The sequence below is a fragment of the Mus musculus genome, chromosome 13 (assembly GCF_000001635.26).
Source record: "Mus musculus strain C57BL/6J chromosome 13, GRCm38.p6 C57BL/6J".
Taxonomy (NCBI): Eukaryota; Metazoa; Chordata; class Mammalia; order Rodentia; family Muridae; genus Mus; species Mus musculus.
The window spans coordinates 11,878,887-11,898,723 of NC_000079.6; the positions used below are offsets into that span (position 1 = coordinate 11,878,887).

General features: G+C 40.3%; 1 protein-coding gene across 21 annotated transcripts in view; it reads right to left on the minus strand.

The window, feature by feature from the left end:
* The window catches only part of Ryr2 (ryanodine receptor 2, cardiac), a 553,847-nt gene that overhangs the window by 325,788 nt on the left and 208,222 nt on the right, over positions 1-19,837 (minus strand). For 19 of the 21 annotated variants that reach the window (XR_003950437.1, XR_003950438.1, XR_003950439.1 and 16 more), the window contains 4 exons: positions 11,948-11,962; positions 6,578-6,652; positions 4,159-4,237; positions 589-701 (listed from right to left, as the gene is read on the minus strand). Coding sequence is in view for 18 of the 21 variants with exons in the window: in XM_011244296.2 (XP_011242598.1) it covers positions 589-701; positions 4,159-4,237; positions 6,578-6,652; positions 11,948-11,962 (282 nt within the window). In the remaining 3 variants the exon portion in view is untranslated. The remainder of the gene's footprint in view (positions 1-588; positions 702-4,158; positions 4,238-6,577; positions 6,653-11,947; positions 11,963-19,837) is intronic. The other 2 variants (XM_017315461.2, XM_017315452.2) reach the window with 1 other exon arrangement.

Genomic DNA, 19,837 nt, shown 5'->3' on the forward strand with positions numbered 1-19,837 from the left:
AACTTCTGTACATAATTATTCTTTAGATTAGAAAAACTACAACCTATTGAATATATTAAATCCATAGTTGCCTTATCATAAAAAACTAAAAAGTACATCCAACGACTAACTAACATCTTAATGTTCCTACTCTTAGCTACTACTCTTTGAATTGAGGCAGTGCCATTAACAGAAGAGCTTATAAAGGTATCTCTCACACAATTATCACACTTATCAAAATATGGAGAAAGAACCCACTTGATACAACTTTTACATGAGGCACAAAACAAAGACCACAGAACTTGAAATCCCCATCAGACTCGTTTACATTCTATTAATAAAAGAATCCAAGAACAGGCACCATCAGCCTCATGAATATGCATATCAAGGTCTGGAGGGAAGCCTGCTCAAACAGACCCAGGGAGCCATCTCCCCGTAAGGCCACAGACATCTCCCTCTCTTCTCAGGAGTTATTTATAGCTAGAGGCACAAGCCTTTATGAATTGTCTCCCTAGCTTTGCTTGCTCATAAGCACATTTCCTACCAAGCATCACTTCATCTCCCGCTCTCAGCAGAGCATCAAGCATGAAGCCATGTCCCCACACTTACCAAGTACCTTTCTGAGGACACGCTGACCAAGATGAGATCATCTCCAACACGCACTTTTTCTCCTTCTGATCTCTGCTTAGAGGCAGGATGTATGGTCCACCAGCAAGCCTCCCCTGCGAATTATAGAATTAAAACATGGAGAAAACCCAGTTAATTGAAGATCCATTCCCTCTCCAGATGACGCCACTCAAGGGACGTTCAGAAATACATGACTTCATGCAAATTAATCTCTTGGATCGTGGAAATGAGAAGAACTCAGCCAAACTCACTTAGGGTAGGACATACTGAAATACAACCTTTCTCTTAATGGGAAGTGGGTGTGCCGGTTTGGTATCTTTTCCCCAATAAAAACTGCTGAAAGGGAACATGTATTTGCATATGTTAATACAGGCCTAGAAGTTCCAGTTAGCCAGAGTGATTTCATTCCCTAAACAATCTTATTAAAAAATTAATATGCAGTTATGTGATTTTCATCAAAAGAAATTGATGTTTTCTATTGGGGTAGTTGCAGTGCACGTGTTCTTTTGTTGATTCAAACAAATGACACAAAGGATTGCTATCTTAAAAGCCTCATGACCATGTCTTTTCTGCTTTGCTTTATTTCCTTATATAATGCATTAGTTCCTATTAATCTGGACTCTTAGTACGGAGAGCTGTACTATAAGAGCTGATATACATTAAAACAAATCCATCTAAGGTAAGTCAAACAGCATCAAAAAGCACACATACATCTGCTTTCCTTAGTCCCATCACCCCAACCAGAAGCAGCCAGGGCGGCCTATCCACAGTCCCTGTGAAGTCCCTAGCCCATGGTGGTCTCTAACAATGCCAGTTGTGTTCTGATGGTCCCTTCATCTCCAATCATCGTTCTCTTCCCCTACCAAGCTCCACTGTTGTTCCTTGTTTTGAGCATTTTTTCATTTTTACTCACTTGTGTGTATGTACAACAAACCATATCATGTGTGCGTGACTGTATCAGAGGACAGCTTGCAAGAGTCAATGCTTTCCCTGTACCAGGTGGGATCTGGGGATCAGACATCTCACTAAGCCATCTCGCTAGCCCTTTATTATTATTTCTAAGTATTCCTTTTTCTGAGCTATCTCCCTGACGCCAGAACATGAGTGCCTTTTGTTCCTTGGGGTTTTCCCAGGTCCTGCCACCACACTGCAGCTCTCAGCGACTGATTTTATACGGATGAGTAGAATCATCTGAGATGCATCCTAGCAACTCCTGTTGTCTGTGCAGAACCTGGGCCGAAGCTGTTCTCACTCGAGCCATCCCAACCGCACATCACCAGGGAGAATTCTGCACTTCCATTCACATCTTCAATTCATTCTCCCAAACTTTGACAGTGTAACCACTCTTTCTCAGTCACTGCCTCAGTAATTGAAAAGTCATCCACACAAAAGAAAAAAAAATCATCTGCCTCGTGAGTTTAATTACGATGAAGACAAACAGAAAACCAAGGACAAATGCCATGGTGCTTCAGTAACTCACAATAAAAGCAGAGCATGGGGAGGAAGCAGGGTAGAATAAAGGCTAAGGAGACAGGGGTGGACTCTGGGTGTGGAGGAGGGCTCAGATAGGAGGACTCAGATGGGAGAGCTCAGATGGGAGGCTGATGGCTGTGCTATTCTATCACAAAATCAGCTCAGTATATAAAATAAATGTTCTAGAGCATGTGTTCCGGTCTTCAAACTTAAGATTTTTTTTTTTTTTTTGGTTTTTTGGGGTTTTTTTTTGTTTGTTTGTTTGTTTGTTTGTTTTTTGGTTTTTTTGAGACAGGGTTTCTCTGTAGCCTTCCCTGGCTGTCCTGGAACTCACTTTGTAGACCAGGCTGGCCTCGAACTCAGAAATCCGCCTGTCTCTGCCTCCCAAGTGCTGGGATTAAAGGCATGCGCCACCATGCCCGGCAAGATTTGTTTTAACTGTTTGCTAAAATATATTAAGTTTTAAAAAACTGAGAAACTAGAAAAATACAGAACTGAAAAATATAGAAAATAAAGTATATATCTGAATATTATTTTTATCTTTTTATGCCCAGGATGATAAAAATTATTGAAAGCTGACTTGGTTCATTATATTTTTTTCATTTTCATCATTGTTATTTTGTGAACATTTAGTTGTAAGAAAACCCACTTTTGATGCCTGATTATAGAGAATGTAAACGTCTACCTTACACGTGGGCTGCTTTGCTACCTTACACGCGGGCTGCTTTGCTACCTTACACTTGGGCTGCTTTGCTACCTTACACCTGGGCTGCTTTGCTACCTTACACCCGGGCTGCTTTGCTACCTTACACCCGGGCTGCTTTGCTACCTTACACTCGGGCTGCTTTGCTACCTTACACTCGGGCTGCTTTGCTACCTTACACTCGGGCTGTGCTACCTTACACGTGGGCTGCTTTGCTACCTTACACTCGGGCTGCTTTGCTACCTTACACATGGGCTGCTTTGTTGTCTGCGTGACATCCATCAGGATGGAGCCTGCTCTGGTCAAGCTTCGTGTGCATAGGAAAAGGTTTCAGTTCCTTTCCTCTTCCTTGCTGAACTTTTCAGGTCATAAAACTGTTATCAGTAGCGAAAACCCAAAACTTCGTGCATGTGTGTTACATGTGTGTTACGTGGGTTGTCTTGTGGTGTTAGGGAGAGAATCCAGGACCTTGCACATATCTGCACTCTATCACTGAGCTATATCTACACTGACAATGTATTTTTAAAAGGGATCAAATTGGGTGAGCAGTGGGTGGACCGTCTAGTCTCTACCATGGAAGAACTGCACAGTAAAACTTGGATTCTGTCTTCCCATACCTTTTTCTACTTGATGTCATACTTTTTTATTTTATTCTTGTGATATTGAGGATTGAACCCAGGGGCTCCTCATATGGTAGGCAAGGGCCCTACCACTGAGTAACATCTCTAGCTCTTTTACAAAAGCTTCATTCTAGAAGCCATGCCTTTTCCTGCTCGTCATAAAAGACAAAATGGTCTAATGGGGCACAGCGAGTCAACGGAGAAGATGCAGATGACAAAGAACAAGAATATGCAAAACCTTTCTGCTTTTGTATTTGGGATTTGCAAAGGGATGTATATTTAGATCTTTCCAAACTAGAGAAGTGTCTGTCTGTTTGGACACGTGGCACAGCAGAGCCCTGAGGCAGAGCAGCAAAGAATTTCATGTTCTGCTTTTGAGTTTGAGTGCTAACATTAAGCACACCACTATCTTATACCTGAAGATATTTTAAGATGAGTGATTAAAAGCCAGGAAGGGATACTTTACACAGTATTCCGTGAACATCAGCAAGCTTCACACAACCAGCCCATCATTTGGTATGTACCGGGGTTTTCCTCTCTCAATCCATAAGAAGAAAAGACATGAAGTCAAAGTTTTAAATCTCACCAATAACCCAAGAGCAATCAAGCAGGAGGAAAAACACACTCTCAATCTACCAAAAATGCCAGAGAAAATCATTTTCCTGACTGTTATAAAAGCAACCATCTTATATGTCTCTGACCATATCTAGGCAGCTTGTTTCCAAAGCACGTTTCATTACAGTACATGGTACTCACCTGTGGTATCCTCTTGAAGGCCAACATCGAAGGCCAGTTTGTCAGTGGAAGACCGGGAGGTGGAGAGACAGCAAAGATACTAAAAACACAAGATCAGGCATCACCACAAGATGTTGATAGTCCTGCTGAGACTATAGTGGTTAACGCAGCACTAAACATGGATGAACAAAGACATCTGTGATCTATGGACTAGAATCTTAAAGGCATAGACCCATACATGGTCTACCTGAGCCATATACTTGTTCTGCTTTTAGCTTTTTGGAGGAGCTCCCGCACTGATTTCCACAGTGCTGTGTAAGTTTACAGTACTATAATCAGCACATAAAGGTTTCTGTCTCCCCACAACCTCACAAGCATTTGCTGTCATGTTTTGTTTTTTCTTTCTTGATGATAGTCATTCTTACTAAGGTGGTGGGTGATATTGGAGGGTATGAAGTAGAAGCAGGGCTGTCAGAAGGGTAGAGGAAGTATCAATGAAGGAGAGAGGGGAAATAATAGGATAACAGAATCCAGGTGACAGGAAAGTAGCAGAGGAGACTATTTGGAAGAAAGACCAGCCAGGGCAGAGAATGGGCAGTAATGAGAGAGATGAATGAGAACAAAGCATAATGAATGTGTGAATATATGTGCACATGTGTGCACATGTGTGCATGCATATCACATCAAAACCTGCTATTTATTTGATAACTGAAATTAAGTGATTTTATAATGTGTACAGTCACATAGTGTCTGGTTGAGCACGCAAAGTGTTATCATCTATCTCTAATTAGCATTTTTCTCAGATTTCTTGATGCTCCAGTGACAAGTTGAGAGCTTCCAACACCTGAGGCATAGCAGCACTTGCACAGCAAGCCTTCAGAGCAACAGCATGAATGAAACACAGTACTTTGCCCTTCACAAAACTCTAAAACATGACCTCATCAATACAAGGAGACAAGTGACTGGGGATATGTTTGTATCTCTCTCCCTTTATGTGATATCCATGGCCCTATGAAAATGTACATGATCTGATTAGAAAGTGTCCCTAAAAGAAACCTGAAAACAACTCATTTTTATCTTCTACTTTTGTTTTCATTTTTAAAAATACACCCAGAATATACTTGGGAGTGCAGTTCTTCATCCTGTTAAAATGAGCACTGCATGAATATACATGTACACATTTCTCTCAGGGAACTCTGACTATCAAAACTGCATTGTCTCATCTACTCATCCTTGGGTTGCCTCAAGTGTACATATTCTTAGATTTAAATTTTACATCATTTTCATGCCAGCCATCCCCCAACTTCAAACACCTTGCTAAGTGACATATGAATGAGAACTCTAAGATGAATGTGGCATGAGCTTAAAATACCAGAGCATCTGTGTGAAGCATGTCCTCTGCCAGCAAGAAGAGGAGCCATCAGAGGAACTCCAGAAACAAGGGAGGGAATCGAGTGAGGCTGGGCCCCTCTGAAGATATGGATGATTCGTACCAACACTACACCAATCCTCCTATGCAGAGGTTCTCAACCGTCCTAACTCTGAGACCTTTAATACAGTCCCTCATGTTGTGGAGACCATAAAACTATTTACGTGCTATTTCATAACTGTAATTTCTCTACTCTTAGGAATCATAATGTAAATATCTGTGTTTCCTGATGGTCATTCGTAATCCCTATGAAGGAGTCATTCAACCCCCAAAGGATTTGTAACCTATAAGTTGAGAATCACTTCTCTTATAGAATATAGCACATCTGGATAACTGGGTGTTCATGTGTATACAAAGGGAGATAAAGGAATGGGTTTGACAATCAGCCACTGCAGGTGGAAGTCAGGACCTTAGAGCTGTCACATCAACTTGACTTGGAGGCTCAATCTGCATCTTGACTGCCAAGCATGAACTTTCAATGTCACAGACAAGAGGCTTCAAGGATTCCCTCAGGTAGTATTTTATCTCAGCTTAGAAAAGTATCTTACTTTCCAGAAAGGTATTTTGTGATTTATTTTTATTTTTTATATTATGTATATGTGTGTAAACATGAACAAAAGTAACCTTGGAGGCAACAAAAGCGTGTCAGATTCCCTTAGAGGTGGATATTTAAATGTATTTATACATTAATAATTTAAAACAGAATTAGAAATGGAAAATAGTTAACACTTGGCTTTTATAATTGCCTCCTCTTAAAATTTGTCTATCAAATATATTACAGGTGTTAAAAATCTATCAAAGGCATTAAAAATAGGTAACATACCTGTTATGCCTGAATCTAACCTTCATCTTATGAATGAGAAAACTGAACAGTGCACAAGGATATTAAAACTAAATCTAGTCAAACTCATTATTATCATGGCTGAAGTGATATCATCAAAATTCTAGACAGTCTACCTGACCCTGGATCAGCGTAGCCATACAAGAGATGAAATAAAGATGTCTACTCACCATACCACTGTAGGAATGGCGTAGCAATATGGCGTGTCCATAGAGGAGTGTCCGGTGGCCTCCACCTTGAGCAGTCTGAGGAAGGGGGAGAGAAGAAGAAAAGCATGAATGAGCAAACAACAAAGTCAATAAAATTCTCTGTCTTTACAGGAAAGTTTAGTAAGACCCAAAGATATTGGAAAAGCAAAGCCCTCTCCAACAAGTCCTTAAACATTTATGAAGCAAGCCATGGAGCAAGCATCTCTTCCACATCTGGAAAGATGAACTGGGCTTCGGTGAGGAAACATTACAACTATAACCTCTCACAGTCTTCTCAGTCACCGCCTGTGCTTCAGTTATACACAGCCTCCATTGGACAGGGAGACCAGGTTACCATTGCATCTAGAGACCTGATAACTACCCAACGCTCAGCAATCGCCTGGGAAGTTTTATTTCCACAAATGAGTTTTTGCAAAACCCAAAATTGGTCACATGATCTCAAGTATTTTAAGCTTCTCATTCTCCCAAGATGCCTTTCATGATTGGAAAACTTGCTAAACCACAAGGTCTTGGGCTTCCACTCAGATACAGATACACTTCATTTGACAGACTTCCCATGGAGTCATGGCCCCAAAGATCACAGTTGGAGATGGACAAACACAGAGGACATTGTCCTCTCTGGTGCCAGTCCCCTATTCTAAACATATCTCCTCCCTCCATCCCACATCACGTTGAGATGTCTTGAAATCCCAAATTCACTCTGTTGCCTTCTCTAACTTATAAATGATATTTTCAAACTCAGTTGGTCAGCCACCTCGTGCATGAAGCTCATCCAGATTAAGACCCTAGTGTTAGCTCTCAGCTACACCTGTACACTGGCCTCGTCCTTGACCAGACTGAGAACCCAATGACAATGACTTTGGTTCACCTCTAGCTCTGAGAAAAGGTAAGAGGAGAGTAACTAAACAAATATTTGCTAAGTGAAAACCTTGACTGGGTAGAGCTTTTCAGGCTATGGGAATGGGTGTGTACGTGTATAAAGGCCCCTTACCTCAATTAAGATGCCTAGGAAAGAAAAAAGGGAAGAGCAATGAAATTCTGCACATGGGGTGACACTTTTTTTTCTTAATGGGAGCCCCAACCATCTAAATTAAAAAGCTGAAGATTTATAATTTAGTTGGGGCCCATGACTTAATGAAAGGTAAAATTTGACTTTAAAAAAATCTGTGAAAATGGTTTCTCTACTTATATGCGGGGGTGGGGTGTGAGGAGAGGGGACTGGTCTCATCCCCATAGAGATGACTGACAGAGTTAATATTACAGAATAATGTCAAATAAATTCATAAAAGATAAATGGATAAAAATGTCCAAACTTTCAAATACAATCTAAGTGATTCTGCTGAATGTCATCTAAAAAAAGAAAAAAAAGAAAGAAAGAAAACTTCTTAGATAAAGTTCACAAGTCATTGTAAGACAAATTTAGCATCACTGGGTAGGACTTTAGATTTCTAGAATCATGTAAAAACAAAAAAACAGTCCAATTGTCCACTCTTGGAAATCTCATTGTAAACCAAGGTGTCAGTGTCCACACTTGGGCATGAACTCAATGTACATTTTATACTTATATATCTTTAGAGAAATAGTAATGGGGACTATCTATCTCTTATCCTTTGTAGGACAGGGGACCAGTTGGATTTCTACAGCCACACTTGAGATATTACTGCCATAAGCTTAAATATACAGGCAAGCGCGCGCACACACACACCACACACACACACACACACACACACACACAAAATCTGAATGATGAGGATGAAGACTAATTAGAGTGGATTACCAATACACGGATATTGCTGATTCTATATTCATTCTTCAATGTTGCTTTTTACAACATATGATTGCAATATATATTGGCTCGTTAATCTGTCTTTTATATTATTGATAATTGCAGCCATTAAATTCACTAACTATATAATGTTTAAACATTTTGAAGATGGCTGTAATACGTCACTTTAGAAGTTGTGTGAGAAGAAACCAGGATGTACATGGAAGTTTTTCTCTGTGGAACTCTCTACTAGCCTAATTCCAAACTGTCATTATATGAGATTTTGTAAAAAAAAAAAAAAAAAAAAGAAAGAAAGAAAAGAAAAGAAAAGAAAAGAAAAGAGAGAGAAAGAGAGACATCAGAACTGCAGAGTAGCTCAGTGGTAGCGTGGTAAGGACTGCTACCACATGAAAGCCCTGGGCGTGATTCTGAGGGAGGAGGGGAGAGAAGAAGAAGCAGGGAAGGCGATCAGAGTGGAGAGGAAGGATGGGAGGAAGAGAAGTAAGGAACAGGGAAAGAAGGTGGTGAAGAGAGCAAAGGGAGGAGATGGGGAGGGGCAGGAAATCCTATTCAATAAAACTTCTATAGCACTTGGGGGCTGTCACGTGTCATGTGACTTTACAAATCCTGTGATACAGGACAACGGCCTCAGCAACAGATGATACACAGCAAGGAGAATCTGTGGTAAGATTTCTCTCACAGTGTCTAGATATTTAAGTGGAGAAGCTTTTAAGTATAAGTACAAATATTAAACATCTGGAACGGAGAAAAATTAGTTGTTTCACAGAGAAAAAAATTTCAGAGAAATGTCTCTATGTCCATCTTTCCCTGTTACCTAAGAATGGCTGAAGGTAAAGATGAGTAGCACCCAGCACACAGGGGCATCAAGGCCAGGTGAGGTGTGACATTTCTAGACATCTGTGGGTTCTAGCTACCAGGAATCCTCTGACAGTCCTACAACCCCATGAAAATATCAAGAGTGATCCTCACAACATGAAATATGGTTTGTCCAACCCAGCCAAACACTGAGCATGTAATAACCTGATAGTGAAGGGCTGGCCTCTCACTTTTGCTGGTGTGGAGACCACAAGTCTCCTGAACAAACTACCAGGCTTTAGACAGCACCGCCACATGACCCTCACCACCAGCAATCACAAACAGGCATTCATCTGGCTGAAAAAATAGGAACTGATCATGTTCAGCAATCTCTTCCTACTAAGTGACTCCAACTGTTCTAATTGCATGCATGTGGCCTGCTTCCTGAGACACTAAACTTGCCTCACTATCCAATGTCTCACACTTAACAGAAATCAGAGCACAGTTCTATCATTGAGGCATAACACCTGGAGTGAACTAGTTGACCTCATTTTTCTATCTGCACAGTTTTTTATGAATCAGCTCCTTCAAAGGAGCTATGAACAGATTTGGTTGATTACTGTATGCCCCTGAGGATACAGCATTGTTTAAGGGCTGAGGTAAGCAGTAAATGATTCAATGAAAATAGTAAATGCATATTCAGCAAAAAAAACAATCTGAATTGTCAACCCAAGTTCACTGTTAATTAATATCTGCAAGGAAATGGCATATATTCATATTTTGTGCTTATCATATCTCTACAACCCAAACACTTGTCATGATATATGTAATAAAGCACATAGCATTCTTTGCTTATCATTTAAACTAATGTTTTCTTCTGAAAAATAAGAGCTGAGTTACATGAATTTTCGAAAATGCCTCACATCTTTGATGAGCAGTGGCTTCAAAGAAATAAATCTGGGCTCTGTTGTCTGATGTACAGTGTCAGGTTCTTTACTATTGGTTAATAGGGCTAACCTGGGAAAAGCCACAATGCTCTGGGGTTCGCAATGGGCATGAAAGCCTTAACTAACTCAGTCAATGAATGGGCAAGAGGAATATATTTCATTTATTTCCTTTTCAATCTATAGCCAAGTTTCCATTCACATTTCTAGAAGTTTCTGTCTTTCAGAACGATTTCTTTCCAGGTATAGGTTGTATTAAGCCTTTACTAACTGAATACAAATAAATGTCTTTATTGCTTATGAGGTTTTACAATAAAACATCAAGCTTCTTGAATATTATATGATAATGTGGCTGAAACCACAAAAGCATTTTCCACTTCATTTCCTCTTGCAGTATCCAACATCTTCCTTCAGGGCACTACCCTGGGCTTACCCTCCTAATGTCTCTCTTGAAGAGCCTCTACTTTTCTACTTTAGTTGGGAAATAAAATAGGCCTGAATTATTTTCATTTCTAGAACAAATGTAGTGGTGGGTGCCTGTAGTTTGAATGAGAAGTGTCTCTAGGCTAGGGTATTTGATCACTTGGTCCCCTGTTGGAAGAGGTTTCAACGGTACACCCAGAGGAAGTATGTCACTTGAGGCAAGCTTGGAGAGCGTATAGCTTCATTGTGTTTCCAGCTAATTCTCTACTTCATGCTTATGGTTGAGATATGATCTCCCAAGTCTCTGCTCCTGCCACCATGCCTGCCACTTGCTTGTCATGCTTCCTCACCCCATCTCACCTCCATCCCCCTGGCCATGATGGAGCCATAAGCTAAAATGAACTCTCTTTTGCATGTCTTCCCTCAGTGATGGACTCTAACCCTCTGGAACCATAAGCTAAAATGAACTCTCTGTCTCTCTGTCTCTCTGTCTCTCTGTCTCTCTGTCTCTCTCTGTCTCTCTCTCTCTGTCTCTCTGTCTCTCTGTCTCCCTCTCTGTCTCTCTGTCTCTCTCTCTCTGTCTCTCTCTCTCTCTCTCTCTGTCTCTCTCTCCCTCCCTCCCTCCCTCTTTCTTTCTCTTGTAAATTGGTCACAGGGTTTTATCACAGCAACAGAAAAGTAACCAATATGGAATTTCTTCTAATTTCCCAATGTAAGTTCCTACTAGATTCACACAAGTGTCCTCCAAAGGCAAAGAGCCAGCATCCCTACAAAGGGAGCATTCTAATCAGGTAAGAATAAAAAGAAGAAATCCCTAAAGGTGACTAAAAGGAACCTGGTGCTCTATAACCCCAAGATGTCAAAAGTTGTTTCAGTTATAAAATCAAAACAGGTGATTTACATTTAAATGTTTACTATTTTATTTCATTTAAAAATTTTAAAGGAAGGCTATTATGGACCCAAACATAAATAAAATTCATATAACCATCTTAACTTATGAAATATCACATATATTAAAACTACCTTAAAACTTATGGGATATTGCCTATGACAATACATAAAAAATAATAATACAGGTGTGCATGATAGTGCATGCCTTTAATCATAGCACTCAGTAGGCAGAGGCAAGAAGATCTCAGGGTTTAAGCCATCTTGGTCTACAAAGTGAGTTCCAGGATATCCAGGGCTACATAGAAAAACTCTGTCTCAACAACAACTACAACAACAAACCAACAAAACAAAACAAAATGTAGGAGTATTTCATATACACACACTAAGACACATGAATTATCACAAATACCCAAACTAAGACATGTGACCCATCACATATACCCACACTAAGACAGAAACTGTAACATATACAACAGAGGATCAGAGCCTCACCTTCATCATGAACTTCTGTGGAAACATAAGGAAAAGAGAGAAAATTATTAAATACAGATCATTTCAAGGACTTAGATTTTAAAATGACATATTTATCAAGACTGCATTGTTCTAATTGGAGCTATGCCAACAATAAGCAGAAAATTCACACTGCTGTTGCAACAAAACTTATATTCAACTACATGCTAGAAAAAAACGCTATAGCAAGCAAAGTCTTTCAAAAGGAATCTTTACATTAGTTCAGCTGTTTTCTGTGAAAACATGCCACACTACTGAAAGCCCTGACAATGTACAACATCCAAGCACTGAGAAGGCAGTATAATCTTCCATTTATTCTCTGAAAATGCTTAAATAAAAAACCCTTCATTCCATCTCTTTTGGTGTAAATGCAGTGATACAAGACAACTCCTCTAATTTTAGTAAAGCTGGCAGTTAAGAAGAGCCTGGTTAGGAGAATCTGAAACATGGAGCCCTGCGTCCTTCATGCCAGGAACAGGAAGCAGGCTGTTAGATGCTGCCTATGATGGGAGATGCATTTCAAAAAGAGGCACGCAAAATATTTCTCCTTTTCTTGCAACAGGGCTCCTCTCGCATACTCTTTCAGAGCTTTTTCCCCTTCTGAGCACATTACACATGCATCTTTCCTTGTTTTCACCAGATGTCCTCCAGTTTCCTGGATTCGTTTCTGGGAGGGCATACAGATGATAAACATTCAAGAAGAGGGAAACTGTTTGACTTCCAAACTTAGAGCTGAAGTAAGTTCTTATGAACAGATCTAAAACATATTAAGAAATATAGACATATTTCCATATCCCCAAGAGACAATCAAGGGAACATTTTTGTAAATATTAGCTATTTCTCTGAACCACACATAAACAGAAATGTGTGTATAAATAAATGGAAATTCCTCTCTGAGTGATGTCTTTCATTTTCAATATTATGAGTCCAAGGGAAATCTTTAAAGAATTTTCACTCTTTCCTGGCTCTCCTTTCCCACTGTGATTAGGGCTGCTCTGAGCTGTCACCAAAAGAGCTTACTGCAGGCAGCAGCAGGTAAGGCAGGCAGAGAACCATAATAGGTCCAAGTGGAAGGATAAGTGATGGCGGTATGCCCAGCTCTGAACAGTTATACACCTGCCTCCAGAGTTCAGGACACATGGTGGTGAGGCAGGAGACACAAAGAGCGTAAGAGCTGGGGGATGAGGAGCTATGAAACACAAAGATGTCTTCTGGACATGGCACGGTCATTATACTCAACCTGCCCAGAGCTGTGCAGCTCTGCACAAGACCTGCATAGGATTGGCTCCATCAACATTTCATTCTGGATAGGGAGGGATCCATGAGGCCCCACCCCTCCCTGAAGGAATACTGATGACAGTCAATGATTTGGGGGAGGGTGTCATTTTATTCAGTAGTGTAGCCACTGGGTAAGTTGCCCTTCATCCATTAAATAACCTTCTACCCCTGCTTAGTCAAGCAAATCTAATTAAACCCTGTGGACTACACACAAAGGTAGTGTGTGTGTGTGTGTGTGTGTGTGTGTGTGTGTGTGTGTGTGTGTGTAAATATACATGTAATGTACATATGTATCTGTAGACATATGTAATATATACATATGTGTATATATGTGTGTGTGTATATGTGTATACCACTTAGTCCCCTGTTGGAAGAAGTTTTCCATAGATATAGGGAAAAGGTTTTCAGTAAGAAAGAAAGGTATAGGAATGGGGTAAAATTGACTTAAATGTATAAATGTACAGAACTGTCCAAGAAAACATAAAAATAATCTTTATTTTTCACTTAGAAAATAGAGGCAGATAGTTACAAAAAAAAATGTAACTGATACTAGTGGTGAATGACAGAATGAAAATTACTTTCCATGCAAAACCAAAAACTATATACCTTCATGTTATCTGACAATATTAGATGTCCTGGTTAGCCTTCATTGCCAAAGTGACACAGCCTAGGGGAGTCTTAGCGGAGAAGCCTCAGCAGAGGAATTGCCTAGGTCAGACTAGCCTGTGGGTATGTCTATGAGGGATTGTCTGGATCATTAATTTTTGCAGTAGGACAAGTCACTACTATTATTCCTAAACAAGTGGTCCTGCTGTATAAGAAACCTAGTTAAGCTTAAAAGAGTGTGAGCCAATAAGTAGCCTTCCTTATGGTTCTACCTTGACTTCCGTCAGTGATGCACTATGACCTGGAAGTATAAAACTAAGCTTTCCTCCCCAGTTGTTTTATCACAGCAATAGAGATCAAAATGGTAATATTACCCAATAAGGGGATGGGAAAATAATTTTCATGTTATTCTTGAAAGAAACAAACAAAAACATCCAACATTTTTCTTGTAGATTTTAATTGAGCTAGGTTTGGGAATTTTCCAGTTTGCTATGACCAGTTCCCTAAGTTAACTAATTTACAGTGGCAGCAAGTGTTTTGACAAGTGTCCAGCAGAGTTGCTCAGGTCTGATTGTCAGAATACACAGGTTAAATGACACCAAGAAAAGTAACAGAGTGGGAGGAAGACCTGACCGTGCAATGGAATAGAAGAGACTAAATGGAATAAAGGAAGAACAGCACACATGAACAGCACTCAGCTTTCCCGAGACAGCCAAAAGCAGGAAAGACTGGTTTTATCAAGACAACCTTCTTTTTTTCCCCCAAATCTCTTGGATAACTTGGCTTAAGTTGTAACTATAACAGGTGATTATAGCATTAAAGATATTCCAAAGTGGTCACTCATCGGCAAGAAAAAAAAGCAGAATGCATTATAACAAGAGGAATGGATGTATTAGTTTGATACCCGTCCAAACTCTACTTAAGTCTAGCAAAGACAACAGCAACCAAATCAACTAAGAAAAAGATCTTTTAAAAGTAGATGGCATGGTGGGAAAGGCAACTGAGTCAGAAAGATACTGAAAGACATACCCTCTCTCAGTGCTGAGAACATTGAGTTTATGCCTAAAATACATATAATGAAAGATAAACTGAATTAAATTCACTTGTGAAAATTTCTCTGGGCATAAACTAAAATTTCACTAGAGAGAGCATGGGCACATCGCATGGGTCCTGACCCACTTCCTGTTCTGGTAGTAGGTTTTAGATGGTGTGGAAGGACTTTCAAACTCTGGGCTAGAAAAGCCACTGAATGCTCTAAGCATGGTGAACATTTCTGTGTGAGAAAGCCAGTAAGCAACACTCCTCCATGGCCTCTCCATCAGCATCTGTCTCCAGGTTCCTACCTGCTTGAGTTCCTGCCCTCACTGTTTTTGATAATTACAGTTTTTGAACTGTGAATGAAATAAACTCTTTTTTCCCAAAGTTGCTCCTGGTCTTGGTGTTTCATTGCAGCCACAGTAACACTAACTAAGAAACTGTTTACATGGAAACACAAAGTTTTGGTTTTGGGTGTAAAACTACATGTGGCAGTCATGCACTATCTAGGGTTAATTCAGTTCCTTCAGATCTCACAGATGATGGAAAAGTTCCCTCCTGACAGAGCAAGAGCTGAGGCATGACTGCCCACACCTTCACTAACATAAAAACAGGGAGAGAAGTTCACTTAACACAGACAGAGGTGATGACATTGGACAAATGGCTGACTGAATTCTACAGAATCCCCTGTGGTCATCCAACACCATAGATCTGAGAGACTCTAGGTGGTATTCTTGGGAAACACAAATGGTTACCAGGAGAAAACCAAGTAAAATCACAATGTTTATGCTGATAGCACTTGGTTGTACACACACACACACACACACACACACACACACAATTATGTTCAGTCTTGTCCCCAATTCAAAGCCAGGAACAGTCACTCAGGGACCACATTCACTATTGTGAGAGTTAGTAGCTTAGCCTTGCTCTCTTTAACTGTTAGTAATGTAAAAGAGTGTGACGGCCATTCTTGGCTGTCAATTACACTGGGAAGTATAACCCAAAAGTGGATACACACTTGTGAGGGATTTTTGTTTAATTTGAACTAGAAAGATCCACATCTAATCTGGATCTATGAGGTAGGAAGGCATGCCTTTAATATAGATCTTATGAGCTGGGAGAACATCAATCTAACCCAGATCTTTCATTCTATTCTGGCCCATGCCTTCTGCTAGAAGTCTATATAAGATCAGCGGATATATCCAGCCTTATATACTGGGCAACTCCTGGATTCTTGGACTTTCCATTCCCAGCCAGCCATTGTTGGATTAGCTGTACTGTGGCCAGTAAGTGATGCTAGTATGTATGTATATATGTGAACATATATGTATATATATGTGTGTATATAGCTACATACATATAGGGACTGAAAGGAGGAGAGAGAGAGAAAATTGCAGTCAGGATAAAATCAAACAAACGTTAATAATTCTGGGCCACTGAGATGTCTCAGCAAGTAATGCTTGCCACCAAGCCTGACAGTTACAGGAAAGAATGGATTCTATGTCGAGATGGAGGCATTTCCTTGTCCCTCCCTTAAGTTAATTCTGTTGGGCGGGTTCCCCTAGAAAGGTGAGTTCTTCGTTAGATAATGCACTCTGTCCCAGATGCGACCCCAGTGTAGCCCCTACCAGCCCCCATAATGGGGGCTAAGCTGGGTCTGCCTGCCTTTCTAAGTCTTGACTCAGAAAAGTGTAACTATTTCTTTTTATCTCTGATTCTCTTTCTGATGTTTGCCAGAGCGTATTGTGCCTTCTCTGGTATGTGAGCTTTCTCTCTCTCTCTCTCTCTCTCTCTCTCACACACACACACACACACACACACACACACACACACACACACCTCGCCCTCATTGTGCTGATATCCAGTGCTGATATCCAACACCAGTTTATCACAAACATATAGAGCATTTTCCCTCTTCAGGGGAAGTTTTATGATTTACAGCTTGCCTGCCCTGGGGCTTTTCTTTTAAATTTTTCTAATATTCTTAACTTCCTTATTATTCCTATAATGTTCCCCTCCTTACTATGTGGCTGACTGCTACCATGTGAGTGACCTCCAAGTTGGCTCATCTCCTCCACTGGTCTCCTGAGTCATCTTCAAATCCACAGTGCACTTGCCCTGGGGAATTCTTTTACGTTCTCATAATTTATCCTTGAACTTCTGCTTGACTTCCAGCTTAATATTGCTTATTGGTGAGACTAAGAACCCACCAGACAGACTCTAATTTCCCTGGTATCACTGGTAACCCCACTTGAACTCCCCCAGATTTCCAGTCACACTTCTTTCCTGCCCCTTAATCCTTTAATTGGCAGAGAAAAAGAATCCATTTCTATACCCGTAGAAGGAAGGCATCAACCGGAATTAAGTTTTAATGGAACTTACGTGGTAGAAGGAGAGAACCAGTTCCCACCAGTTAACCTTCACTCATACACTGTGGTGCTTGTACCCCACAAAACACATACACACTCACACTCACACACACATACTATGAATGGATGGATGGATTAATGAATGAATGAAACAATTATTTTTAAATTATTACTCATATCTAAGAATCTCTTTTATAATCTTTATGTACATTTTTACTGGAAGATGCCCCCAAAAAATGTCTAGACAGAGAGTTGGCAACCAAGGAACATGCACTAAGGAATCTTATTATTCAAAGGATCTGAATATAAGACTGAGGGAGGTGTAGGGTTGGGAGAAGCTCTATATGGGTTCCTCGTTGAGAATCTAAAACACCCTGCTCCACCCAGAAGATGCTCAAAGTCAGACCTTAATGACATCCTGTCTCTCCTCTTGTGATAAGATGCAAGGATTTGCCATAATGTTCCATCTCCCACCTCCCCCCTCTTCCCTGTGAGTGAAGCAGCTTCACTGTGTTGAGAAAAAGAAGTTTCTTCATCATCAAAGATTTGGGTGTGTCAGTGGCTGTATTTAATTAATGATGCTTATAATGTGCTTTAGAGTATAAACATCATCTAACACGAATAATCCCAAGCTCAAAGTTTACCCATTATATATCACAGAATAATATCTATAGATGTAGTATTTGTGGGAAATGTCAACCTCTGCTCTTATGATGAACATATTTCATATGCTTTGTTGACTTTCTAAGGCTTCCCTACTGAAAATATCTAATACTTCATGATAAGAAGGGCAGGTAATTACATGCTCTAGGGAGTATCAAAACAGGGTTTAGACTTCAACCCATAAAGAACAGTTATACACAGGACACCTCCCACAGACCCACTTCTGTGTCAATCACATTGCCAGCACTCTGTGTCAATTATTGTCATCTGGCTGAGCATACATGTGTGGGTATGCTTTAAAAGAATGCAGCATGCTTTGGAGCAGATATGTGTCAACTATTGTCATTCCCAACCTATCAGTAACTCGGTATAGACAGCATTTAAATGGTCTGTTGTTGCTTTGGCTGAAACAGAATTGACAGAAATATGTTTTCATAATTGCCTAGTTCTGCTTCGGAAGGAAATAAATGGCGCTGATAAGTGAGAGTAAGACCTGACATTCTGTCTCAGAGACACATGCATACATTAGAGTGCTCAGGAATACCTGAACTAAGAAGTCAATAGCTACCCGCAGCTTCCTTCTTTCCCCAGCTGGTCTCGGAAGAGAATTTTTCTTGATATAAAACGCTACAGTTACCCTTATGTAAGATATATGGGTCAAAACAACTGAAGACATATGAAGTCTAAGCTGTATACCAAGATTGCCACTGACAAACCAATAGTCATCTACCTCAGGAGATGGAATGCTTTATGTATTTTGAGCACGAGTGAACCTTGATAAGGTTTTTCACATACCCCCATGTGATAGCTGAGTCTGGGATGGTTTGTGTTATGAAGTTAGGAAACATTTTAAGTGACTTTATATTTTAATATGTATAGCAATGTACATTTTAAGAAGTTAGATGGAAGGAGTCACTTGACCTACAAATATTATATCATATGTGACAATTTTGGTGTAGTTTATTCTCTTCTTATCCCCTCCCACAACCTGAAATCCTTGGCTTTCATGTTGGAAACTGTCATGGTTTGAATATGCTTGGTCCAGGGAGTGGCACTATTTGGCAGTATGGCCTTGTTGGAGTAGGTGCGTCACTGTGGGTGTGGGCTTAAGACCCTCACCCTAGCTGCCTGGAAGTCAGTCTTCCACTAGCCGCCTTCAGAAGAAGATGTAGAACTCTGAGCTCCCTCTGTACCACACCTGCCTGGATGTTGCCCTGCTCCTCTCTTGATGATAATGGTCTGAATATCTGAACCTGTAAGCCACCCCAATTAAATGTTTTCCTTTATAAGACTTGCCTTGGTCATGGTGTCTATTCACATCAGTAAAACCCTAAGACAGAAGTCAACACCAAGGTTAGGAAAAGGGCAGGACAGGATAGGGTAGGAGAAAATAAAAGTTAAATATTCTCTATACCAAGACCCAGAAATAACATTCTCTTTATAACATGTGAAGGGTTATATTGTATAACCCAATGGATTTATGTTTAAACAAGTACAAAGATGCTCCAAAAAGAAAGGGGAGAAGTTGAAGATTGAGGGGAGAAAAGGGGGAGAAAAGGATGAAGGAAAGAAAGATAAGAAGGAAGTCAAGGAATGACAGAAACAGAAGAGGAAAGAGAAATAGAGGGACAAGGAAGCAGACAGAGGAAAGAGGTGAAGAGGAGAGGCAAGGGCAAAAGAAAGGGAGAGAGAGAGGAGAAGAGTAGGAAGATGAAGGATCAGAAAGGGAGCAAGAGAATGGAAGAGGGAATAAGAAGAGAGTGAGGGAAAGAAATGAGAAAGAGAAGGAAAATGAGAAATGGAGAGTGGGAAGGAAAACAAGGGGAATAAAGGAGAGAAGAGGAGAAAGGGAAGAAGAAAGGGAAGCAAATAGAGAGGAAAGGGTGTAAGAGTGAAGGAAAGATGGAGGAAGAAGAGA